At 45.6% G+C, this 27,632-nt stretch overlaps 2 protein-coding genes across 8 annotated transcripts in view; one reads left to right on the plus strand and one right to left on the minus strand.

Annotated features, from left to right (window-relative positions):
* The window catches only part of Hel89B (histone acetyltransferase 1), a 506,945-nt gene that overhangs the window by 473,822 nt on the left and 5,491 nt on the right, over positions 1-27,632 (plus strand). For all 7 annotated transcript variants that reach the window (XM_070523038.1, XM_070523033.1, XM_070523034.1 and 4 more), the window contains 4 exons: positions 4,756-4,904; positions 13,279-13,410; positions 18,815-19,022; positions 23,086-23,177. In XM_070523038.1, coding sequence (XP_070379139.1) covers positions 4,756-4,904; positions 13,279-13,410; positions 18,815-19,022; positions 23,086-23,177 — 581 coding nt within the window. The remainder of the gene's footprint in view (positions 1-4,755; positions 4,905-13,278; positions 13,411-18,814; positions 19,023-23,085; positions 23,178-27,632) is intronic.
* On the minus strand, positions 9,586-10,346 carry LOC139048651 (piggyBac transposable element-derived protein 4-like). Its single transcript, XM_070523127.1, has one exon. It carries the CDS (start codon positions 10,344-10,346, stop codon positions 9,732-9,734), a length of 615 nt encoding a protein of 204 aa, XP_070379228.1. The 3' UTR covers positions 9,586-9,731.

Genomic DNA, 27,632 nt, shown 5'->3' on the forward strand with positions numbered 1-27,632 from the left:
GTCCTTCTCGCTCGATGCTCAGCCTGTCAATCGCCAGACAAACCCGGTACATCGATAGTGCACACAGAGCCTGTAGGAACTGCCATAGGAGGTAAACCCAGTGCACCACCGCCTACCTTCCTTCTCTGTGGCGCTCACCTCCTTCCTTCTCCGCCTACACTACGTGCACAGCCATACCTTCCCCGTCATGCATTCCTCCTCTCCACCTCCAGGTACCCTCCTCCTCCAGGCACCCTCCTCCTCCGGCACTCACTTCCCTCTGCCAGCTTGGTGCCCTCTGACTTAAAGGGGGAGGCTACCCTGGAGACTGAACTTTTTTATTTTTTAAGATATCCAGATGAAACTTTCAGGGTAGGTTCACACCACCGAACTATGAGCAACTGCAAAGTTTCATGAAGATACCGAACTATGAGGAACTGCAAAGTTTCATGAAGATATGTTTATTAGTTCCAGAGTTATTAAGGTCTAACTAGGTGATTCGTGTATATGCCTGAGGAAGAGCCTGAAAAATCCGAGGACATCGTAGGAAGCTGAAATTCACTGTGATGATCCCTTGATAGATATCCCAGGGGGCTAAAGAGCCCTTTTCTTTAATTTCCCCTCCGAAAAATTTTAAGACAACTTTAATTTGATGTAGCCAGTAATGACCACATTAATCAAAAATTAATTGCTTATTATAAATTAACTGCACCAGCTTTCAAAAAAAGAAGCCTGTTACCCCCTGGCAAAGTCATTCAGGAACAGAATAAAGAAAAACGGCAGTTCTTTAGAGAACTGCCGTTTTGAAGAGCGGTTCTTGAGATATCGCCTTCCCCAGCACCACTACTAGCGAAAAATCCATTCCGAGAAAACAGGCCTTAAAGTTGAACACATGTGTTTTTTTATTAGAAAGCTCCTGCAGAGCTTCTAATTAGCTCTTGCGGCTCCAGGCACACTCAGTGTGTCGGATTTTCGACTGGCGACAGCCGAAAGCACAGTTCCGCCGCTTAAAAGCGTCTACACAGTGGGCACTCAGTACAAAAGTTCGATGCTCGTACAAGACGCATATCGCACTCCCACGCACCGAACGCACCGAACATCTGCACTGTCTTAGACTTTGCCGGCATCGCGTGCAGCGAAGAACTAGCGCAAAAAAAAAGGAAAAAAAGCTGAGCAAATAATCTAAAAGATAGTGCAAGGCGATGAGCAGCTCGCAAGCTCATGTTGAGGCGGACGGAGCAAGGGGCAACAACGACGCGAGCGTGGCGGGCGTGGCATCAAAGTGAGCAGCCACCACTGCCGCGCAGCAGCCAACGGCAGGCGCGCTTTAGCCCGCGGGATTTGAATGCGCTGCTCCGGCCAATCAGCGCTCCGCATCACATTGCGGGAAAATGCCAATAGCGCCTTAACCGCGCCGATGATGCCATTTTGCAAGGCGGCAAAACAGAGACAAAGAATTCACGGTCAAAACGACACCAAGATGGCACGGGCAGGCCGCATGGGCCGGGAATGGCGTATGCGTGAAGTTTGACTTCATTTCGGCATTTGCACATGTATTTTGGGCCGCGGTGGCCTCAAAAGTAGCGTTCTTTTGGTACTTTACGGTTAAATTAGGTGCTGATAATTACAGAACAGGTAGTTTGAGACATGCAACCCAAAAATATGGTTTTTCAAAAATCGACTTTTTCGCGATTTTTCTGTTTTCAAGGCTGCATACCATCTGTGCAATCTCACCGATTGCACAGATGGTATGCTATAGTATCCTATGGTATGCTGCGCATAAGGAAAAGACCGATGTGCGCCATCTGCGAACAGCGTCGGGAACGAGAGGCCACCTTACCATATGTGTGTCACCAATATGGCGGCCATGAACCACTTTATTGTCATCCCGAGCACTCGCTTTCATTTGCAAGATGGTTTGTCGAGTTTCATAATGTCGCACAACTTATGCAAACAGGTGCACACGTCAATTCTGCACCAAGCTGTAACTGCAGTCAGCAACGTCCTCTGATGCCGATTAGGCTTAATGGCCTGGCAGTGTAGCCGCGATGAAAATTTGCTGCAAGCTGCTGTAGAATGCTTGCCACTAGTATGTTTGTATGGGTAACTTGTCCTGTGATCGGTCCTGAGATGAAGCATGCGGGTTAGAATGATGGGTGTTGCAGTGGCGTGAAGTTTGTCGCTGCTTATACAACACGATCTACGTGCCTATCAGCCACTAATTGGCCCAATCTTCGTACATGCTTTCGCACTTTACGAAGTATGCTGTGCTTTTGTTGTTGTTCCCTCTGTCCACTGTCGTGTTATCATTTCGATCGGTCCTGTCAACCCAGAGGAACCTTGTACCAAAAGAGGTGGCCCCAGGCATGGCCGCGCCATGCCGTTCTGCTAATTGTGTAATTGTGTCGGGTGCTTTGCGTGTGATCGCCGTTTCGGGCCAACATTGGGGCATGCTCGCAGTGATGAAGCCCACTACTGCGTCAGACAGGGCGGCCCGTTCTCGGAGCGCTCAGTGCTCGTTTTGCACCACAAAGTGAAATGCTTGCTTGGATGGCATCGAGCATGAGGTGCTCCGTGACACATGTGACATGAGGAACTGCGCGTGGCTCTACCCAGAATATATAGAATATCCTAAAGCTCGAATAGTAGATATTCGTTTGGCGAATGGAATTACTCTAACATTCACTATTTGATTGAATTTAGTGATATTCAGTAGTTGCACACCGTGAGTTTTCATAGTTGGTCCATATTTACTTAGTTTTATTTGTTCTACAGTACTCGAGTGTAGTTAAAAGTTAATGTTCAAATGATTGATCAGTTTGAATTACGGAAGTTCTGCCCATCGGGGTTCCACTGCGTAATGACGAAGAGTTCATGTTTTTCTCATACAGTCAAATCCCAGCACAACAAAGTCCACTTCAACGAAATTTTCCCCACAACGAAGATTTTCATTCCCTATCTATGTCCCATAGAACATAATGCATTGAAATTCTGTCCAAAACGGACTACTTTGCAGACACATTTTAATTTCAGCAAAGTTTCTACAGAGCAGACATGAGTAAAATTATTTAAACTGTAGCTCATCGAAACCCCTAAAAGTGTTTTTTCATGCCTTGACAAACCACTCACCTTGATAGCTTAAAAAAAAAAAGAGGAAAAAGAAACTGGAGCTGTTCGGGCCATGACGCAATGTAAGTAAAACAGAAAGCCGCCAGGCCACATTGGTGATGGCGATGGAACGCGCTCTTTATGGAGGAGCATTCGAGCTCCAAGGAAACATTAGGGTCATGTATGTTAGGAAAATAGTGTTTCTACAAATAACATATACAAAATAATTCAATTTTTGTACTATTTCTAATTATTCATTTTCTACAAAGTTTCGTGGAAATGGCTCCGGTGTACAACAAGAATTGCTATACGAAGTAGCGGTTACGAGGTCAAATCCCAATAGGGTGCGATGAGGCGTTCGGGTGACGCTCACTTGACAATGAACGATTGCATGCCATTTGCTCATTGTTTCTCGAAGCTGATGAATCGTCACCTAAAGCATGTCACAGCTGACAAAGAAATGCAAGTTTTTGTCGCTACAACAAAAGGCTCAAGTTATGCCCAGGCTGAAGCTGGAAAGAAAAAAATCGGTCATCGCGAAAGAATGTGGAATTCCGGCGAGCTCTCTTTGGCGATATTGAAGAGGAAGGATGCCATAGCCAAAGCGCTAGCTTCAGGGACATCAGCGAAGCACAAGAAAGTGGCTCAGCCGGTGCACGAAGCCTTGGACAAGGCAGTTTACACCTGGTTTGTGGAGACACGGGCCAAGAAAATTGCCCCTAGTAGTGATATTGTGTGGCAAAAAGCTCTGGATTATGCCTGCATGCTAGGAATGGATGGAGGCCAGCGTAGGTTGGCTAAACAGATTCAAGTCACTCTATAGCTTCATCGGCAAAGTTGCAGGTATCCTGCAAGACTGAGCACCATGGGATATTTATGATGGCGGGAAGACCGGACTCTTCTACGAGATGCTGCCCACCAGGACCCTAGATTTTAAGGGGCTGTGGTGCCATGGGGCAAGCACAGCAAGAAGAGAATAACCACGCTCCTGTGCGCTAATAGGGACGGTTCAGACAAGCGGCTGCTTTTGGTCATAGGAAAAAGTCATTAAGGACACGGGCAGGCCTTGCCTGCCCGTGTCCTTAATGTTTTTTTGTGCACTTAATGCACTTAACGTGCACTTAATATTTTTCCCACCGAACTGCACCTATATCATTCAACCCCTCGACCAAGGGGTCATCCAGAGCGTCAAGCGGGCCTACCGTGAACGCCTCATTCAAAGGCTGCTTCTGAATACGCAGTTGGCCCGCGAAACAAAAGTGGACCTCTTTATGGCGCTCCAAAGGATTGCCGCTTCGTGGTGCGCAACGAAAAGCGCCATGCAAGAGTCTCGTCGCATGTCGCCTATGTATTTGGTAATATCGCAACGAATTTCCATGGCAACGAAATTTTTCGCAGTGCCCCTTCATTTTCGTTGTAGCAGGATTAAACTGTAGTTGCCTTTACAACAGCACATTTGGCAGAACTTCAAGAAGAGAAAGCAGCCAGAAAGGAATTTGAAACTAAATAGTTTATTACAAAGCAGGCAAAGAGTCATAGGTATACATGTTGCAAAAGGATGAAGCATCCTCAGTGCTTCATGTGTTGTGAAAGGGTAACAGAAACAGGAAATGTTGTGCATGCATGGGTGTCTGGGGAACAAAACAGCCGCTTGTGTGTGTGTTGCAGGCTCTGCAGTACCTGCGCAAGGTGTGCAATCACCCGAAGCTGGTGTTGAACCCTCAGCACCCCGAGTACAGCCGCATCATGGCCGGCCTCCAGCAGTCCGAGTCTTCCCTCTCGGATATCAACCATGCCGCTAAGCTGCGCTCACTCAGGTGAGGACACTGTGTACTGATGGCCGATGGGCTGTCTCTCTGGTAAAATTCACTTGCTACACTGAAACCTCGGTACTTTGAACACCACATTAACGAACTCTTCAAAATAACGAACTTTTCAGAAATCCCCAGCTTACTTCTTATAGTTTCAGTGTAAAAATACTTCAGTTCTACAAACTTCAGAATACCAAACATTTCAGAACAATGATCGTTATTCAGTTTCTGTGTCATGTTAACAACACCTCAGTACTATGAACTGATATTATGAAATCTGGGTATTCTTAGATTTTCGTGCACCTTTCATGGCAGCTGAAACAGTAGTCTAGCAGACAAAAACCTGAAATGGCACTCAATAAAAAAAGAAAAAAAACCGCAGAAGCGAACTTTTAAAAAGATCTATTCTGGAGGCAACAATGCATTGGGTTCTGCGAGCGCATGCTCCGCCGAGGCAAGCGTCGCCTAGTAACAGGGGTGCACCCCTTCTTTCTTTCACCCTCCTTTCTGCACATGCCTCTTTTTTTTTCGCGCTTCTTTTTGCGGCCGTACTAGCCACGCGCATGGAGAGATGCAACCTCTGTACTAGCGAGGGTTGCCACACAGTTGCACATTCCGGACGGTGTCGTTTACGGGCACTTGTGCTTTGAAATAGTTATATGTGTCCGCCTCAAGTGAGACAGTTCAGTCAGTCAGTTAAACAATCAATCAAAAAGTGAGCTTTATTTAAACAATTCAAGGAATGGGGGGGGCACAAGAAAACTTGCGGACCAATAGCCTATGTGGCTAGTAGCTCGTCAAATACACAGAAGTACATATACAGGTCAACCAAGTACATATTTGCTCAATGAGTAAGAACATTATTTACATGAACAAGTACCTTATTAAAGGAAGAGCTGTTACGTTTGGCTAAACAAGAAGAAGCGTTTCCATACAAGATCAAAATTTCTGGTTACTTTTATTTCCACAGGCATAGTGTTCCAAGTTATAGTGCCAAAGAACTTTAATAATCGTTCACCGTAGACATTGTTGCAATAAGGAAAGTTTAAGTTAAATTTAGTCGCTTGCCTGGTGTTTGCACGTGGGAAGTTAAGTATGGTGTTGGGTAAGGGAAAGTGGTGTTGAGTATCTTGTGAACTAAGCAAATGATCTTATAATTTCTTAACGCCATTAAAGAAAGAATACGAAGGTCAGTAAACAGAACGCTACTTGGGTGATGAACTGAGGAAAATGTTATTATTCTTAGGGCATGTTTTTGCAACTGCACTATAGGTGTTAAGTAAGTTATATATGTTAGGCCCCATATTTCACAACAATAGCTCATGTGGGTATGAAACAAAGAAAAGTATATGCAACGAACCAAAGCAGTTGCAGGGTCCACGGCAAGGAATGTAAAAACAAACGAAAAGCAAGAGACATTGTGCTTTGGAGGTGACACAGAGCTTCCTTTTTGTTTGTAGTTTTCTCGGCGCCAGCGTCTGCTTTGCACACGTCACTCACGGTGCTTTGGTGTGCGTGGCAGCAGAATCTATGGAAAATAGCAACAGCGCGCGCCGAGAGCCAACAGTGACGTTTTTGTGGGTAGCTCGCACGGCAGCACCTTACAAACTGATAAATTGATGGGTGGAAGGGTTCATTTGGGACTTTCACTCTAACAACCTTTCAGAATAACAATTTTCCATAGTCCCGCGCAATTTGTTTTATAGAGATTTGACTGTATAGTGCTTAAGAATGCACATAGGCCCTGGAAAAAAAATTTGGAGCGCAGCCCTCGGGCGGCCGTTCCTGTGGTGAGCCTCAGTGTAACCGAGTGAACGAGCTCAGCGGAGGGTGAAAGAATGAACGCGGAGTGCAGCAGGGGACGAAAGGGAGGGCCTGGCAAAAGCGTGAGATGAAAAGCGTAGTGCGGCGACAATGGCTATGAGATGGCACCATAGTAGTGCGCTGTCAGGATTGGGGCTCAATCCCATCGCTCGTAACCCGTTGTCAAGATTGGAGTCCAGCATGAATTAGAAGGTAGCTGGCCCATGCCATCGTCCAACTTATCCATGTTGAGGACGTTGATGAAGGGAAAGACTGCTTCTCATCGAGAACGAGGAATATGGGTTTATTTACAGTATTTACATGCAGTTCAGCAGTCTAGCATGACTGCGAGAGAAAGTACGTCAGTCTAACACGACTGCTTGAGAGAGCGTCTCAGTCTAACATGACTGCTAAAGAAAGTGTACCGAGCATCCGCACAACAGCGGCTTATAACCACTAGGTCCCCCCTTGATTCCAAGGGGACGGAAACATTCGTCCAGTCATTGTAAACACGCCGCCTCTCCCCGGGACGGCTTACACACACACATGCACGCGCACACACACAGGTGCACGGTCCGGAGCCGACGTCAGAGGGGCTTCGTAGAACTCGGAGCTGACCCTCGAAGTGCACCCGGGTAGCCATTGTCTTGCGTCTCGGTCGGCGCGTGGGACGGGGTCTCCGACGAGGTTCCCCGCGGCAACTCCCCCACTCATAGCAGATCAGGTCTGCGTTGGTGGGTTCAGTAACAATAGTTGGCCCGCCAAACTCATTCAGTCACAACGGTGGCGTTGCTTGAGAGTTCACGCCGTCGCAACTGGCTGGCAACACTTGCACCTCAGCTGAGCCGTTCTTAACAGCGAATCGTCTGGGAGGTCTGTCTGCGGTGGCAGGTGTGAATCGCACCCATGCGTCACCCACAGGCTGCCTCTTGCGATCTCCAGGTTAGTGAGGCTGCCACGCCACACTTCGTTTCGTTTGCAGTGTGCCACACGAGACAGTGTCCACATCAGCCAATGTATCGCGCAACAAAAACGTGCAGAGCTGCGCTCAAATTTTGCATTGAGGAGTGTACCAATGTTCGATGAACTTTTATTACTGACTCTAGGCCATGAAATTTGTAGGAAATATTTAATAATGAGTGCTTATTTCAAATGTACAATTAGTTTTTTTTTTCCAAGGTAATGCGAAACAATGTCGCAGTTCTTGTGTTATAAATTTGGGATGTGAATTGCAAGATTTGTAATGCTGCAAGAGAGCTAAAATTAAACATCTATGTTTTTAAATGTTCAAAGAGCTCTTTTGAAATGTTTGTATCTTTATTCAGGCAAAGTTATGAAATTCTAAAATTCCAAATCTGCAAATGTGGATTTTTGTTGGTAATTTCTACAAGATTCATAATGTTACAGTGTCCTAAAACACTATGTCATAGTTTTCGTGTGCTCTCCGACTCAACAGTATTCAGGCAAGAAAAAGATGAAGAGAATTGAATGACTAGCAGGGGAAAAGTGCCACTCCTAAAATTACAGACCTGAAATTGCAGTATACTTGAGAAAAAGGCAAAGAACCAATAATAACTGGAAAAAGGAATATACATTTCAACCAGAAATCATCGAGTTGTAGCACAGGCAGGGAACCAGGACACGAGAAGGCAACATACGTATAGGCGTACATTTAAAGCTTCAAGGTAGGAAATTAATAATCACAATAGCTCGGAAAACCCAAGGGGAGTAATGTGAAGCATGCTTTTGCTGCGACCTGGAATGCTGCTAAGGATGCAGGCTTTCTGCTCGAACTGGCTGTCCAGTTGGCTTTCTCGACTGCTCTCTGGCAGCCTTGGCATGTTTGCTGAAGCTGCTGCTCGGGTGGTGTAAGTGAACAAGACTCATGGTTTCTGAGGTTGAAACACATTGTAGCTGTCTCAACAGCAAACAGCGACGCATTCGTCTTTCTGCGCCATGTTCCAGATGACCGAATGGAGTGTGTCATTGGCGTTCCAAGTCATTGCTCTCTGTAGCACCTTTTTATCTGACAGATGCTTGTAAACTGGACGTAGTCCGTCACAGCCTCTGGCAAGTTGGGCTTGCTCTTTGGTGGGGCTTGTCCCGTGCAATGGCTGCATTATATTTGCATTACGAATCAGGGCCATGGGGACAAAGGCTGCGGTTGAGGTTCTCGTCGGTAGAGATTACATGAGAGTATTTAGCCTGTATTGCAATGTGCATGTGGTCCACATTTCCAGAATGGCATTTGAGAGCCCAACCAAAGTAGCTTGGAGATAAGGTTACCAGTCGGAGGGCTTTTACCACTGATAGGCCCTCCACTCTACCCTTTGTGCTTTTCCACAAAGTTCCCCACTGCAGTCCCCATGCATTTCTGTATATGGTTTGAACAGGCCTCTTTTTCTGCATGCATGAAGCCATACACTTTTGCTTCATTGATGGTGTTGTGCGATCAGCTGTCCCCACCACAAAGCATGGCTGTACATCTGAGGCCGTGAAGTGAAATGGAGCGCTGAAATAAATCATTGCCACCTCTACTTCCATCTGGCCAGCCTTGGACAAGGTGTCCTTTTTTGGCACGATTGCCACGATTTTGGCACGAATGCCACGCCTATCTGTGATATGCATTCGCCTGCAATATGAGCTGCAACACGCTGCCCGTGGTGGAGGTGGTCCCAACACTGCATATGGAACCAACCGCATGTGAAAAACTGGCAAAGTAAACACCCTATCACTTATGGGGACTTATTAACCCCTTCACCGTTTTTTTATATCAACGAATTTCTCCACAAAACTGCTTATTTTTTTTATTCCTGATTTCGATTATTATTGCAATAAAAAGCATGTATTCGATCTTAAAAAAATATTTAAAGCAAACACGAAGTCAAAGTAGCATATTCAAGTTTATTGTTTCTCAGAAAAAAGAAAAGGAACTTTCTGCTGGTAATGAACAATAAAAATTAAAGAATGACCACAGCCACCGATTTCTTAACTCTTTCACTGAGTTGTGGTGACAAAAAGTTGATTGCTTCACCGAGGAAGCATTGGGACGGTGTGGTAAATCTCAAAACAAGGGATCACGCATAGCGGTTTGTTGCAGCTCTTGCACCAAAATCGTGTTTCCTTCCTAATTTTCCGGCCTTTGTCTCCTTGCTTTTTGCAGCAAATGAAGCATTTCCTGGTTGGAGTTGCCTTGTTTTCGGTTGGAGGGATGTAAGCTGGAAAGTGCCTCTCTTGAAGTCGTATGGGATCAAGTACGCCAGAAGGCCGGCCACGCTTTATCTTTCGCGCGGGGTCGAGGTACCTATTGAAGATTGCTTCAATAAGGGCGAGGCGGAAGTCGAGGTGGTTCATCTTCCCTCCTTCCTTTTGATACAAAACAAAGGAGTTAAATGTCAACTCATCAAGCAAGTGGCGAAAAATCTTCTTGTAATATATTTTCTGCCGTTTTCTGGGGACAGGGTAGTTCGCCAGCATCTGGTCTGACTTGTCGACACCGCCCATTGTGTGGTTGTAGTCCCGCACGATGCTTGGCTTTGTCACGTCCCTCCCTTTCGAGTCTTTGAACGTCTCCATGTTTGCGCTGTGCACAGTGCTCAGGACAGTCACTACTTTTTTGTCGCGCCATTGGAGGGGCAGCAGCATTGCGGTTAGTTTCTTCGACCACCATTGAAATGAGTTCATCATCGAGGAAACGCTGAATATATTCAAGCAAGTCACCAGGCGAGCTTATAGTGAACGTCTTACCGGGAACTGCCAGAAAAGGAAACCGAGGAGGTCGTGTAGGAATGTTCGTGACGTCGATCTTCATCCACTGACGCGCGCTCGCAAAGTTCGCTTCCGAGCAATCATCTTCTTCATCAGAAGAGCTGCTGAGTACAACATCATCACTGTCATCCTCGCTCCCTGAAACAATGTACACATCAGTGTCTGAATCACCATCGTCTGACGAAGATGACGACGAAGAAAAGCGCCGTTTCCGAGAAGACGGGCCAGCAATACACGTGTCGCCTCCACTGGATGCCATTTTAAAACCAAGGTTGCCCTACGAAAAAAAAAGTTTACGCGGTTGAAGAAAAAGAAATTAAGCGGTCAGTGCTGCCATCTGTCGAGTAAAAATGCAAGCTACGCCACAAACGTGCGCCGCTCGTCCGAAACGCTGGAGGGAAGAACGTATTCAGCGCGGACGAGCTACACTCGTCCAAAACGGTTTGGGGACGGCCTGGCAAGGACGAGCACAGCTCGTCCAAAACGGTTAAGGGGTTAAAGGAAATTCTCGTGTGTTGGCACTGCTGTGCCGTCCCCTATGACTGTTGCAGCTCATATTGCAGGCAGCTGTATGTCCCCAAGTGTGCCAGCTTTCATCAAAAGACACTGCATTGCTCCCTGGGTTACCATAATTGTCAACTTTGTCGAGGGTCTTGACTACATTGGCACATTCTGCTAAATATCCAGTGCAAGCTCGTGTTGCTCCTGCTGGATTTCGTTTTGTTTTGAAGAGTGGCTGAGAGGTCTTGTTGCAAAACACCCATATGGTTGAAACCCGCAATAAGAAAATCGCTGGGGAAAGTGAAAGAATTCGCTCGCAGGAATTTCAATGGCGCAAGAATGACACAGAAAAGACAGGGATAATGGGCATGGTACACAAAGCACAAAACCTGACAAAGTGTCATCAGCGTCTTCACGTGTGGCTATGCAGCAATTGGTTCTGCTCCGCATTAGCCTATGCCATCATGCCTGCCCCAGGGGGGAGGGGGGAACGCCCTCACTTTGCCAAGGGCTTGTATGTAACGCGCACCTGTTTGCTGTAACCTAAAAAATGAAAAGTACTTTACGGTACTGTGCGCCTCACTCTTTCGTACAGAAATACAACTTTCTCTCATTTGGAAAAACAGATTTACTCCCAATGCATTAAAGTTGCGATGAATAAAGAAGGTCGCAGTTTCACCCAAAAGGTGAAGCATCAGTTGCAATAGGAAAATAATGGACAGCTATTAAGAGTAAGGATAGTAGTTTTATTGGCCGTGCATAAGCTTGTAAACATTCACTTATTAACTGAATTAATAAGCATGGTGTCACGTGCACACAAGCAAACGTGAACACTTCTCACTTGATGACCGCAGAAACTCTCTAGCAGAACGCTGGAGTGAGGAAGTGTGGTGGTAAGAGCGAGCGAATGCACCCTCGTGCTGCCTCTCGCTTCAAAGCAAGCTAACCAACGAGAACACAGCACGGTGCACCTGGACGAGTAGACTCTGTTCCCGTTGCAGATCGCTTTCAAGATAGGGGCCGCGCCGTATGCAGCAGCTACGGGAGTAGAATGCCTCTACTTCTGTTAATGCCAGTCCCACACGCAAGTTTTGTGAACTCCGAATGCCTGTGATGCAGCCCGATTTCCGCCCGTCTCCGCACACGTGATCGCTTTCCTTTTAATGCAGCATTGTGATGAACTCGGTGTGTCTTTGCATTCGGCACTTCTATGCTGCTAGAGTAAATGCACAAAATGAGAAGACAGACGGTGGACTGACCTAAGCACACATACTGCAACACTTGGAGGAAGCGACGGCAGCTAAGCTTGAAGTGTGTACGAGGCAGCCATTTTTAAATGTTGATTGCAATAAGGTAACGCAAATTTAGGGTCGTACTCGATGCTTATGTGCATGCAATTTTAGGCCCCGTTCTATCGGAAAAAAAGTGCACGTTAGATTCGAGTAAATATGATAACTTTTATGGGTGCTCGCCAGTGATTCGAAAATATTTTTCTGCCATGGGATTTCATTATCGTCCTTGTTTGTTCATTTCTTGTGCTCTGCGTAGCACGTGCCCCACGGACATTACTCTCGAACGGGTTGCATTTGCTAGTGGCACCGACAACTCGTCACAAGCTCCATTCTAAGCCAAGTTTGCCACAGTTGTCATACTGCACCTTTGGTTTTACTACTAGCCCTACTCCCACGTTTCCCATTCGATCGTCACAGTTCCACGGCACACTTGGCAAGTCGTAAATTTCATTAAGATGTTCACCATGGGTGCAATATTGTACGCGTTCCAAAATAGAACGGAGGCGGTTCGTTCTTTACGTCACGAAATAGGCGGTATGTTCCGTTCCGTTCGTCCGATAGCAGACGACACGGAATGATTGACAGCAGATATCACGTCACAATTGACGTCGTGGCGTTCGGCACGGTTCAAATTGACGAATCGTATTTGGCTCGGTGGAACGAGCCGCCTCCGTTCTATTTTGGAACGCGTACAAGATCGCAGCCCATATCGAGGTTGACGGTAGTATACGTAGTGGTCGACGCACTTCTAGTACAGCACTCGCTTGTGAGAAAATTCACCTTGTGCTCCATCATATTTTTACGACTCGAGCAACCACATAATAATTGACAAATGAAAAAAAAGAAAGAAAAACTGAAGTAAGGCAAGTGAACAAACGGGGTGATAATAAAAGGTAAAACAGTAAAAGTCGAAGCAATGCTTGGCTTGACAGGTTTGTCGAAAGCCCCCCCCCCATTAAGTAAGCACCATTCTGGCCCAGTGACACGTCCTTCTGCGTTGCTCCCGTGTGTTGCAGGCAGCTGTTGCTGGACTGTGGCATTGGGACAGCTGCCCAGCCCGAGCAGGAGAGCGTGGTGCATGCCCACCGGGCCCTCATCTTCTGCCAGCTGAAGGGCATGCTCGACATCCTGGAGAAGGACCTGCTCATGTGAGTGCCGGGGAGATTGGTAGCTCACTGTTGCCAGCTCTACTCTGGCTTTGGCGAGCACAGACCTTAGAATTTGAAAGAACGCTGCACTGAAAGCCAAAATATACAAAGATTTGGTGAAAAATACTAGAAATTTTTATTTTTTCAAGGTGTTGACTGTTCAATGAAGGTTCGGATATGAGGTTTATTAATAAAATATCTACTTAACAGCTGCTGATGATTCAGTTACTGCACACGCTTACATTTGCGCTCCATGAATCCAGCATGGGTTGGCAGCTTCTTCGGGTGAGGCACTTTCGTAGGAAATTCTGATGTGCTCGCTCGATGCAAATTCTTGCGCCACTAGACCCCTACATGCATCGAGCTGGCAGGGCGCCGGACCCAAATTAATGTTGTTCTTTTTCTATTGCGTAGTGTTACAAAAATGCCGACGGGAAACCAAATGAAATCGAGCTTTAGGCAACGCCAAAATACAATGCTGCCACAGCAAAACACAATACTCGCTTCGTGCCGCCTGCAGCAGGGAACGGCGGCACGTCTGGGTTATCGCCTATTAAAAGCGCACAGTATGCTTTTAGTTGCCCTATGCCCCATGCGCTCTGAAACAGATAGGTGATGCAAAGGGATTGGCAGGGTGTCTACCAACCAGGAAAACGGGGAATTCTCAGGGAATTTGACTAGTCTGGAAATACTCAAGGAAAACTCAGGGAATTTGTGCTTCTATCAGGGAAAATTAGCTGTAACTTTATTGAAAGGGAATGAAAGTCGTGTTAATGCTGACTCCAGTAACAGAGGAATCGCAACGAATCGTCATTGACGCCGTGGATGTATTGCCAGAGTAGTTAATGACCAATTTTCCAGACACCCAATTTTTCGGACATGCCCGATAATTCGCACGGCTTTGCGGCACCACCACATACTCCATATAGTCAATGTATATTGCCCTGACTGCAGGTCTGAAATAGCATTAGTCAAAGCGACCACCCCCGCCATTTTGATCATCTCGCCGCTTCGAACCGGCACTCTCGCACGCAGATCCACTGGCTGCCGTAGCCACCACCGCGGCAACGTTAGGCCTAGCTGCTTCTACGTTTGCTATTAAGCTTCTTGCCGTGCGGTGCCATGTTTTTCATTGAAAGAATTCGCCGCTGTCAGCAATGGCACCGACTCCGGTTTTGTAATCCTCGTGATTGGCTTCGAAGCTCGCAGAACACAGCCAAGGTTGACAACTGGGCGTGTTGGTATAGCATATTGAAGGTTGGAATGCGCAACATTTTGACGAGACACAAAAAAGAGACACACATCACAGAGCGCTACTTGCAACTATCGTTTTATTCCCTTGTCAGTGGAATAAATACAGGAAGATACTCAGGGGGGAGGGCGGTAGCGAAAAAAAAAACGAAAAACAAAAATAGTTTTGACAAATATTGCCATCTACCAATGCCAAGCCGGCTTTGTCATGTGATCGTTTTCACTGCACTCAACATCACAAAAAAAACCCGGATACGAAATTTCCGATTAGCGCTTGAGGAAATCTAATTTCTTTGCACTAAGGGATACTGAGGGCGTGCTCACGCGCATACTACCCAAACACGCAATCTCAGCAGCTTCGATTATCTCCCGCATTATTTGGCTGCCATCTTTGCTCACAATCTTACAATTCTTGAATAATGGCCGACATCCGCAATCTCTACAATGTATCCCAAGGTGTCCGGCGACTGTTCTTGAAACGTTATAATCATGTTCCTTTAATCTTTCGTTTAAACATCGTCCAGTCTGTCCGATGTACTTTCTGCCGCACTGAAGTGGAATGGAATATACCACTCCCTCAGTGCAGTCGACGAACTTCTTTCTGTGTTGTGTTTCACAACCTCGTTTCTGTGTGGCACCTGGGTTAACCTTTGCACACATGCTCAGCAATTTCTCGGGTGCGGAAAACACCACTTTTACCTCGCATCTTTTACCAATTTTCTTTACTCGGTGCGCGATCGAATGAATGTACGACATCACCACTATTTTTTGACGTGTGCTTGGACCTCAAGGCTCCTTCCCAGATAACGGTGCCCTGGTTCCGATTTCCTTGAACAAACATTGTGCCACAGATACTAATAGTTGTAAAGGATAACCTGCCTCCGTGAGCCTGTGCGTTTGCTCCCGAAAGCTGTCAGCAATGCTATGATGGCACGATTTTTGCAACGCGTTTCTGTAACATGACTTAACTATGCCTCGTTTTACGATTTTGGAATGCGCAGATTCAAAGGGCAAAAGAGGCTTATTTGCACGCGGTTCGTATTGCCAACAACAATGACTGGAGCCCAGACTTAGTTTTAAGTCAAGAAACCTAATTGCTCCACCGCCTGGCTCTTCACTTGTGATCACCAATGGCTCTAGCCCCTCTCTGAAAATACTTTCAAGGTTTGTCAACAGCGACTGATTCTTGTTATCAATGTTGTCCACTAAAACTAAGTAATCATCAACAAACCTGAACACACGAGCAACCCATGAATTCATGAAGCGTGCGGCTAGGGATCTGTCAATGTTGGCTAGGAACAGGTCACTCAGAATCGGTGCAATAGACGAACCTATACATATTCCTTGTTTTTGAAGGAAAATGTCTCCATTCCAAGACACGTAGGTGGATGTTAAATACATGGACAACAACTCTAAAAACGCTTCAACAGGCATCTGTGAATCATTTTGAAAAGCAACGTTTCCGTATTTGTCAATACATCGTTCAATACACAGCAAGAGCTCTTTGTGAGGAATAGAGTAAAATAAGTCTTTGACGTCAAAAGAGTAAGCCAAATACCCCTTGTTAGAATTTTCTCGTAGGAACGCAATAGCTTGCTCCGAGTTCTTTATTAAAAAGGGGTCGTCAACTTCCAGTAATTGTAACCTGCTCTGCAGACACGAGGCTACCGGCAACTGCCAGGTGTCTTTAGCAGTGACAATTACCCTAAGCGGGCAGTCCACCTTGTGTGTCTTTGCTGTGAAGAACATTTGTAAGCTTAATTTTCTCTTTTTATCAAGAGACTTATTCAGATTATCCAGTTTCCATTTGGCGCACAACTTCCTAGCTTCATTTTTTACTTTTGACAAGCAGACTCTGGTGTGGCAGTCAAAAGTCCCTCTGATGGCTTCTGCTGCTTTAGATAAATACAATTCCTTAGGTAACACCAAGAAGCCTCCTTCTTTATCCGCGGGAACTAAAGACAGCAAATGCTCCTCTAGGAAGGACACTGCTTTTTTGACAGGAACAACGTTCATAGGTGTCTTGCATCTCACCAAAATGTCGATGCCTTCGGACAAACAGCAGTCAGTTTCACTTTCCGGAGCCAACTTGGAGACGCGCTTGACGATACCCAGAAGAGCTGGCGGTGAGAGCTTAGGTTGAACGGCAAACTTTGGTCCCTTCGAGAGAACGTCCTTGATGGGTTCCGGTAGCACCACGTCGCCTCATAGGTGGATGGGAACCATTGAAGAGGCGGTCTTTCGCTTCATCGACGCTCGTAGCTGCGAAAGCTTCTGCATCCACATGAATTCAGCTGTCGCATCGGCCAGGTTCCTAAAACTACGCCAGTCACGGATGCCTCTTTGTGAACCCGACCCATGCACACGTAAGAAGAGGCAGTCCCTGAAGAAACGTGCTAGCTTGTGGCATTCAGAGTGCAGAAGCTTGCATACCCGCCTTCCCTTTGACTACGACGATGCAAAGCCCCCGAAAAGAAGTAGTACTTCTGGAGGTAGCTGGTTCATTCGTATGTGGAAGGCCAGGCTTCGTGCTCGGCAGATGGCGACGGCATCTGCCAAGCACGAACAAGCGTGGGAAGGGGCAAGCGTGGGAAGGGGCATAACAAGCGTGGGAAGGGGCAATTGGCACGAAACACAGTATGTATTCCTTAATCATACACGCGTGCACCCCCGTCTCCTGTCACAGTACGAAAACTGGCATGCCTAATAAGTGTACTGGCATGCCTTAAGAACATTTTTGGACGTGCCTGTGGCAATTTCAGCCCTTAAGGGCAGGTAAAGACATGCATTCATTTCTTTTGGACTGCCACATTTTTCTGATGTTTTTGCGGCCCCTAGGGAGTCCGAAAAATCGGACGTTGACTGTACAACTGACCAAGAGGATGCTTCAAATAATCGATGGGGTGAAAGCAGGGCAGACTGAGGATGAGAACAGAAAGGACCGACGCACTGAGGAAGTGACGGGAAAGGAAGTGTGTCGCCACCTCTTTGAAGGAGCTTGAGCTCAAAAAACAAAGTGTTGGCTGACACCGAGATTCAGGTGTCCCTCATCCAAACCAAAATAAGCTCTTTAAAGCAGTGAAACCCAACAATGAGATGTTGTGTACGGGCTGAGAGTATGCCACGACAGTTGAAGTTGACTGAGAGAGAATCATAGTTGTGACAAAGTTCAGGCCTCATACCGATGAGCTTGCTATTAGTTGATAGAAATAGCTCATATTCAAAAAAATATTTTCTTATGAATGCATCTCCTTTTCATTCAAATTTGAAAATGTTCGACTCAATTTGGAATGAGTTTTACGATTTTTTTCGCTGTGCATTTTACTAACACCTTCCTTCTGTTTTCATTTTAAATAAAATAGATATTACTCCTTACTATTAAAACTGGATTAAGTCATTTCCTTGTTTCAACATGCTTACTAGAGAGTGACAGCATCGGGCACCATGGTGTCAGCCTGTCTTGACATAAAACAAAGTTCTGGCTCATTCAGGTAATTTGGAAATGTCAACTTGGTAGACACCCTAGATTAGCAGCGATAGCTGTGAATGCAATGTGTGACGACCCGTGAGGAGATTTGTTGCTGATGCTGGAAGCGGGAACTGAGTGCGCACCAGAGTTTTCATGGGAGACGGGCCTGCAATTATTGTGGGGAAGTTGCGGCGGCATGCGGCTACATTTCTCGATTACATGCACCTCGCACCTTTTCTTGTTTACACGGGACCTAGTGGCTGGAAAATGTGTCATATGATCACAGTTTGGCAATGTATAGAACGTTGGTGCTGGAAGTTTGATTTCCGGGAACAGTAAAAAAGAAGCACAACTGTATTGGGTAATTTTTTATGTTCTCGATTGCGAATGTTCCTGCCGAGAAATTGTACGAAATGGAATCATATCAGTGGGGTTCCACTGTATTGCAATGCCATTTCTTTTCACGTTTGATAAAAGGTCCGAGCGACGCTGTGCCTAAGCTACCACCAATGTCGTCAGCGGCGGTTGATAAGAAAGGAATAAAAACGAGCCAAAAATATCTGTACTGGCCCCGTCCCTCTAAGAGAGAGTACAAAGCCTCCCAGCGTTCTCGTGTGTACAGTACAGCACCACGGTGCCACTCTTGCACCTCGTCGATTCGATCCCGTCTCGTCTTCGGTGCAGGGCACACATGAGCAGCGTCAGCTACCTCCGCCTGGACGGCAGCGTGGCCCCGGGCCAGCGACAGGCGCTGGTCCAGCGCTTCAATGCGGACCCCTCCATCGACGTGCTGCTGCTGACCACGCAGGTCGGTGGGCTGGGCCTCAACCTGACTGGCGCCGACACGGTCATCTTCGTTGAGCACGACTGGAACCCGATGAAGGACCTACAGGTACCCCCTTTTGCACTTGTCCTTCCAAGGCAGAGTAGAGCCCCATCGGCATGCTCATTGAAGAGGCACGACATTGCGTGAAACACGTCCCCCCCTCCCCGTAGAAGAGGCATAAGTGTGCTTACGTGGTCACACATTTGAAGAAGGGTGCAAGGCTTTTTCTTCCTATTAACCTGGGTTCTCATGGGGTTCTGTATGTTTGCATTGTGATACATTCTCGGAATCTCGCATTTTTCTAGACAGCGGGCTGAGCCGGTGGTGTGAATAATGTTGCAGTGAGCGTTCAAGATTCTCTATTCTGAGGGACGATGCTGCGTTACAGTTGCGAGCATAGCAGTTTGGCTCAGAAAGTCGGGGCATGCAGGATAACATCATTTTGTCCACCACTGCGTGTGCGGTGCCAGTTTTCCAGGTTGCTTATATATATTCTAATCAAACTCATCAGTCTTATTGCTATCTTTGCACTGATTTCAAATATGTACTTAGTTTTGGTATAGCTCAGTTAGTTCTTAAGGTAATTAACATTGAATTACCTTTGTTTGCGGCCTCAATTAAAAATAAATGGCACAATAAAAAGTTTTTTGTAAGGCATGGTTAGCTAGCATAAGAAGTAAGGATTGAAGTATAGCAAACACTTTTTTAATGTGATCATTAATAGACACTTTACCGGCCACAAAATGTGGCAACCATGGGGCATAACATGTAGCAAAATAATTAATTTCTTAAATGAAAGGTAAGAAATCTGCTTGCTATCTTTCACAGAGTACACATTAGACTTCATTCTGCAAAAGGAATTTCATTTCTAACTGTTCTAGGTGTTGAGATATCGAGGCCTCAATATTGCATGGAGCCAAAAATTTGTGTTTTGAGAAAAATTGTAAAAAGCAAACAGCCAAAATTTAATGAAAATTGACAAATTTTTTGCACATGTTTACACATGTACATTCCTAATAACCACCAGGAATGTAGTCTAATTGCTTGCTGCTGTTTAAATGTCTCTTCAGTGCCCCTTGAACACTGTCGGCCAAAGAATTACTCACTTCATCACTTCGGCCGCACGAATTGCTGCAGGGGTCAATTTTTTTTTTTTTTTTTCACATAGTGCTGCCACGTCTTGTTGCGGAGACCGTGGTTGGAAATGTTCATCACCGAAAAAATATCATTAAGTGCTGTCTGCTGTTTCCCAGTGCACTGCACAGCATGCGTAGCCAACATATTTACAGCGAATAGGTTCACCGTGTGATCGCCGCTTATGCGCGGCAAGCTCCACGGGGACGCGATGTCTCTGCAGTTGGAACATGAGAGCATAAGTTTCACAGCGAGGCCGTATTTTCGTTCACCTTACTTGAACTCAATGTTGCCGCTATCACACGCTGTGCACTCTGCAGACCTCAAAAGCTGGTTTTGCAGATCCAAATTGATGATCGTGAATGCCGTCTCATCAAGCACTGTTGACCACGCTGCCATCTCGGTTAAAGCAATCCGATTTCCACTTCGTCGCTGCCATTGACGCAAGTTCCTGGAGTTTTTCCTCGGTTCGAATCCTGTTCTGCTCCACATCAGAAGGCTGCAGCATCACCATGTCACGGTGGACGCAGACGCTGTCGGCTTCGCGAGCTGGCGCACATGCTGGACTCGCACCATTGTCTCCAACTTCCACTCGATGTAGCCTCTACATCGCCCTCGCCACATCTTGAGGAAGTGCGACGACCTTTAACATTACCAACCCTCGATTTCTTACGCTTTTTGCCAAATTTGTACAGCATATGAAACTTTCTCACTGACCCGGGCATTGTTGCGTTTCTCAGTAGCTGCACACAGTTCTTCAAAATGGCGTCTGAGCATGGCGGTGGCGTGCGGGCCGGCTCGCTTAGCAGGCGACACCAGCCAGCTCTGCCAATCGGGTGGTGCGGTCTTCTCACATGGGCTCGTTCAGCCAATAGGAAACAAATAATGTGCTTTTCTTTATTGATTTATTTTGCACCATCCAATGGTTGAAACTGAGCAGCGGTGGTGGGAAACCACTACCGCCGCTCAGTTGCAGGGAGGCAGCTCAGCTGCAGGAAGGCAGCTCTTTCAAACGAGACCGAGGTGGCGGCGATAGGCAGCACGAAACGGCAACTGCGCGATGGGAAGAAAGGGCTGTTTTGGGGTTCATTTTGGCTGAAATTCAGCCGGAACTCATTGCGCAAATTATTATTTCGCCTAAAATACTGATTGTAGAAATGAAATACTTGGCAGATCAGTAGAAAAATAGTTGTAGATTTCGAAAATAATACTTTCAAAATCTCTTTTTTCTAGATTTTTTTATTTTTAAGATCCGTGTCCCCCCTTAAGAGGGTGGCAGGAAACTGAAACGAAATTGAGCTGGTGGGCGATGCCAAATGCCCCCAAAGTGAAACATGATGCCCACGATGCACTGCCTATGGTGGGAAACGGCGGCACATTTCGATTATCGCCTGCTAAAATCGTACAGTAAAATCGTGGCAGCTATGTGCTGTTCTCAATTGCGCATGCCTTGCGCCTTTTCTTGTTCATGGGATCTAGCGGCTGGAAAACGTATACGATCGCAGTCTGCAGCAAGGAACGACAGCACCTTTCAGTTATCGCCTATTAGAAATGTCTGCTACGCTTCTGACGGCACTATGCGCTTCGAAACAGATGGGCGAAGATGCTTATCGCAATAGGATTGGCGGTGATACCTGTGAATGCCATGTGCGACGACCCCGAAAAGGATTTTCTGGTACCAAAATGAGAAACTGAGCGTGCGCCGGTGTTTTCATGTGAGACGGGTTAACGAGTATTGCAGCGAAGCTGCTGCTGCGGGCAGCTATATACTGTTCTCGATCGTGCACACCTCGTGCATTTTCTTGTTTACACAGGATCTGGCAGCCGGAAAACGTATCATACGATCGCAGTTTGGCACCATACCAAATGTCGGTGCCGAAAAATCTTGTTTTTCGAGAACGTATGAGCTGGTAAAAAATGAACATAACCCTATTGAGCCATTTTTTTGTGTTCCCAGTTGCGAATGCTGGCACCGGGGAAACGTATATAGTGGGAGCGTATCAACGAGGTTCTACTGTACTAGAACTTAGCTGTAGTTAGTGGTGGCATGCTAATTTGGTGTTCCCTTTAATAAGAGTAGACGATATTGTACATCTTGATTTCTGTGTCCCTAGGATGCTGATAGCTTGCTACATTCTTGTTATGCAATGCTAGGAGACTCCCAAGCATGTGCAGCACCATATTTTCTTGCCCAAAATTTGTAAGAATTAAATTTTACGAAAAAATTTGATATGCAATTCTATATTCTGCTTTTTTTTTTCTTCATTCGATTCAGCATTCTCATGCCCCTAGTAAAAACCGGGAAAAGGCATTGTGAGCTACCACTATGGATCGAAAATCTCTCTAAGGTAGGCCGGAAATAGGAATTTTCAAGGGGTGATGACACGTGTCCATCGCATTCACTGTCCCCTCAGCTCCACCATATACAGATAATTCTGCTAAAGCGGTCATTATTGGCGTGTGCACGCTGACTGGTCATGTTCAAATCATCTGGCCAATTCCGGTTTTAGGATCGAAATTACAAATGCTTAGGCCCTTAGAAATGTATGGGCACCATCCGGGGCCTTCGGTCACGATAGATTTACCAGAAGCCTACCATACATCAACTTCATTCGCTTCAGATCTATTGTTAGGTGCAGTTTACAGAATTGTGATATCCTATTTTATTGCTTAGTTGCAGAGTTGTAAACTTGATGCTTGACCTTTATTTTGAGATGTTCAGAAATTTGAAAAACACATTGACGGCATAAATTGAAAATCCTCTTGCTATAGTTACTACATGTTAATCTTTTTTTTTTTGTCAGACTTCGTCAAAATCGATGCATTGGTTGATGAGAGAAACAATTTCTTCGTTAGTGTGTGTTTATGTAGGCAGCTAGCCTGCAGAGTTAGAGCTTCCTAAGCATGTCAACAGGTTTAGTTGCAGAATGCAGGATCATTGTTGATTGTGCTGTAGTCCAGACGCTGACGTTTTAGTGTGCCCCCCCTCTTGCAGGCCATGGATCGTGCCCACAGGATTGGCCAAAAGAAAGTGGTCAATGTTTACCGACTGATCACCAGGGGCACCCTCGAAGAGAAGATCATGGGGTGAGTGGGAAGGCGTGCACTAGAGCAGGGATAGTGAGAAGCTTTGTAAAGCCAGAAACTTCAGGGAGCCTGGTGGTTGGAAAAAGTGCTAGATTCCTTCGACTGTAAGGAGTCATGGTTACAAGGCATGGATGCATTTGGATGACACAAGGAAAGAAAGCATGCACACCAATTGTCACAGTGATTGGTGCAGTACTCGGCAATTCAAATGCGACAATCGGTCCACAGCACTTTCTTTGCCTCCTGTGAGTGCTGGGAGTGAATCTGGGAGGCCAGATGCAGCCACTGTGACCACAATGCATCAACTCGGGCGTCCCGAGCATCTACAGACTGTGCACAAAAGCACTGGCCACCATGTGGGCCAGTTAACACGTTTGGGTCGCCAAGTACTCTACATTCTTTTGCGTTTTGGGGGGGGGACGATTTCACGCCATCTAAGTACTATCGCAAAGTTATCGCTTGGTGCGAGACATGCCTATGTGTATCCAGAATTCAGTTCAATTAATTCCTAATCTGACCTGAAGAAAGAAAGCACCTCCTGAAATATAAACAGATAAGTTCTGTATACAGAAGTTAAACTACCTTGTTTTCTCCTCCTTTCTGGCGCATTCCACAGCTGTTCTCTGCTAGCTGTCAAGGCAGTACTTGGTTCTCTCGACCGCTTGCTTGTTGTTGAGGATGATGATAGTCAATCGCATTCAGCAAGTACTGCTGTGCTTGCAAAAACTTAGTTTCCACAATTTGTATTACTGGGCAGGTGACCTTCAAAGTAAGTGTACGAGCATGGCTAGATCTCGGTAGCCGATTGCGAGGCTCTTCGGCCGGTCACTCGCTTTCCAGCGGGCAGTACGATATAAAAGGTTGGCAGTTTGAACATCATCGGGAGGTTGCGACTTCATTTATATAGTGGCTGACTACAGATAGCAGGTCACGATGACGTTTTACTTCTTTAACTTTTCACTTTTCAGCTTAAGTGATGGACAAAGCGTAACTTCTTGGTTCTTTGGTTCTTTGTGTTACTGATGCCCAGAAGTAATGGCAAGACCTTTGGCAAGGTATATTATTTATGCGGACGATATGGTATTTTTTCCGCCGGTAACAATATTCATTTTCTTATAGAACAGTGTAACAGTACAATGAAATCCTTAGCCACCTTACCCGACTCGCTGCAATTCTTGCGTTCTTCCGAAAAGCTGGCCTTCAGCTGAACTCCACGAAGTGTCAATTCGGGCGCCGTCAGATTACCGTGTTGGGACACCTCATTGATGCATCTCGTGTCCACCAGATCCGGAATAAGTTTGCTCTGTACACAGTGTCCCTGTGCCACGTTCTGCTTCTGACGTGCGCTGCTTCGTTGGCCTGTGTTCTTACTTTCGCTGTTTCATCAAAACCTTTGCCGACGTTGCTCGGCCCTTCATCATCATCATCAGCCTGGTTACGCCCACTGCAGGGCAAAGGCCTCTCCCATGCTTCTCCAACGACCCCGGTCATGTACTAACTGTGGCCATGCCATCTCTGCAAACTTCTTAATCAGAAGCGTACACATTTGGGCTGGTTGGTTCATAAATTATGAGCAATAAAAACAGCGCTAAACGACAGGACGAGTGAAGGGACACTCGTCCTGTCCAGCGCTGTTGTCTGTGTCCCTTCACTCGTCCTGTCGTTTAGCGCTGTTTTTATTGTTCTTAATCTCATCCGCCCACCTAACTTTCTGCCACCCCCTGCTACGCTTCCCTTCCCTTGGAATCCAGTCCGTAACCCTTAAGGACCATCTGTTATCTTCCCTCCTCATTACATGTCCTGCCCATGCCCATTTCTTTTTCATGATTTCAACTAAGATGTCATTAACTCGCATTTGTTCCCAATCAATCAATCAATCAATCAATCAATCTTTATTTAGCATTCATTCATTTACAAAAAATGAACACTAGGACAAGAACTAAAAGCTGCTTTTTTGCAGCTTGACAAGGTTCTTGCCCCTATCCATGACAACGGGGACAGAATAATGTTTGTTCACATTAGTGTGTGCAATGCACAAATGTATGAGTGAAAAACGTGTGAGGCGAAATGTACAATCAGTGATACAAGATGATACAGTACAAATGACATATATGAATATACAGTATATAACAGAAATACACAATTATTTTCAACTGCTGTAAAATTCATCATAGAACGTTTTCTTGACATGCAGAAACATAGATAGCAAATGAAGATGTGCGTAAATTTCTTGAAGGTTACATCCTATATGCGAAAATGCCATCAAAATGAAAAACTACCTAATTTAAAGGAGGCAAGTAGTGACTTCACCTAGCCAAAGTAACGTTAAAAAAAAATAATTACTCAGTTTGAATTAGGAAGTCTCGTAATGTTTTCCTAGTAGTGTCAATTATCTCTATACCGTTTTCATGAAGTTTATTTAATAAGGATGGGACGCGACTGGATAGCCGATTTGATCCATAATTAGTACGGGAGAGTGCTAGCTGCCATCTCTTTCTTTCCCTAATGTTATACGATATATCTATTGGTTCTATTAGCTTGCACAACCGCAAGAACGCTTCGTTATTATACTTAAAGTAGCTCTGGTATTTTAGGGCAAGGTTAACGTTATATAAACTTACTAGACAAATGATATTATACTTTGAAAATAATTCAGATGTATGTGCGTCGAATGGCGCGTTTGCGATATGACGAACAGCCTTTTTTTGGAGTAGTAATAATTTATTGATATTTTCTTTTGACGTGGTACCCCACGTTCAATCATGCAATCTGCTCTTTTCTTATCCCTTAACGTTACACCCATCATTCTTCTTTCCATAGCTCGTTGCGTCGTCCTCAATTTAAGTAGAACTATTTTGAAGTTCAGTGTTTGACGGAAGCCCGTCTGGTCGGGATGAAACATGGTTAAAAGGGTAAACAAAAACCCGGGGCACTTCGCCGACCAAATAAAGATTTAAAAGAAAAGAAGACGTTTCGGCTCCCACACGGGAGCCGAAACGTCTTCTTTTCTTTTAAATCTTTATTTGGTCGGCGAAGTGCCCCGGGTTTTTGTTTACCCTTTTAACCATAGAACCATTTTCGTAAGCCTCCAGGTTTCTGCCCCGTAGGTGAGTACTGGTAAGACACAGCTATTATAAACTTTTCTCTTGAGGGATAATGGCAACCTGCTGTTCATGATCTGAGAATGCCTGCCAAACGCACCCCAGCCCATTCTTATTCTTCTGATTATATCCGTCTCATGATCCGGATCCGTAGTCACTACCTGCCCTAAGTAGATGTATTCCCTTACGACTTCCAGTGCCTCGCTACCTATCGTAAACTGCTGTTCTCTTCCTAGACTGTTAGACATTACTTTAGTTTTCTGCAGATTAATTTTTAGACCCACCCTTCTGCGTTGCCTCTCCAGATAAGTGAGCATGCATTGCATTTGGTCCCCTGAGTTACTAAGCAAGGCAATATCATCAGCGAATCGCAAGTTACTAAGGTATTCTCCATTAACTCTTATCCCCAATTCTTCCCAATCCAGGTCTCTGAATACCTCCTGTAAACACGCTGTGAATAGCATTGGAGAGATCGTATCTCCCTGCCTGATGCCTTTCTTTATTGGGATTTTGTTGCTTTCTTTATGGAGGATTACGGTGGCTGTGGAGCCGCTATAGATATCTTTCAGTATTTTTACATACGGCTCGTCTACACCCTGATTCCGTAATGCCTCCATGACTGCTGAGGTTTCGACAGAATCAAACGCTTTCTCGTAATCAATGAAAGCTGTATATAAGGGTTGGTTATATTCCGCACATTTCTCTATCACCTGATTGATAGTGTGAATATGGTCTATTCTTGAGTAGCCTTTACGGAATCCTGCCTGGTCCTTTGGTTGACAGAAGTCTAAGGTGTTCCTGATTCTATTTGCGATTACCTTAGTAAATACATTGTAGGCAACTGACGGTAAGCTGATCGGTCTATAATTTTTGAAGTCTTTGGCGTCCCCTTTCTTATGGATTAGGATAATGTTAGCGTTCTTCAAGATTCCGGTACGCTCAAGGTCATGAGGCATTGCGTAACAGGGTGGCCAGTTTCTCTAGAACAATCTGCCGTTACCTGATCCTCCCCAGCTGCCTTCCCCTTTTGCATAGCTCCCAAGGCTTTATTTCTTCCGGCGTTACTTGTGGGATATCGAATTCCTCTAGACTATTCTCTCTTCCATTATCGTCGTGGGTGCCACTGGTACTGTATAAATCTCTGTAGAACTCCTCAGCCACTTGAACCATCTCATCCATATTAGTAATGATATTGCCGGCTTTGTCTCTTAAAGCATACATCTGATTATTGCCAATTCCTAGTTTCTTCTTCACTGCTTTTAGGCTTCCTCCGTTCCTGAGAGCATGTTCAATTCTATCCATATTATACTTCCTTATGTCAGCTGTCTTACGCTTGTTGATTAACATCGAAAGT

The sequence above is a fragment of the Dermacentor albipictus genome, chromosome 8 (assembly GCF_038994185.2).
Source record: "Dermacentor albipictus isolate Rhodes 1998 colony chromosome 8, USDA_Dalb.pri_finalv2, whole genome shotgun sequence".
NCBI classification, from domain to species: Eukaryota; Metazoa; Arthropoda; class Arachnida; order Ixodida; family Ixodidae; genus Dermacentor; species Dermacentor albipictus.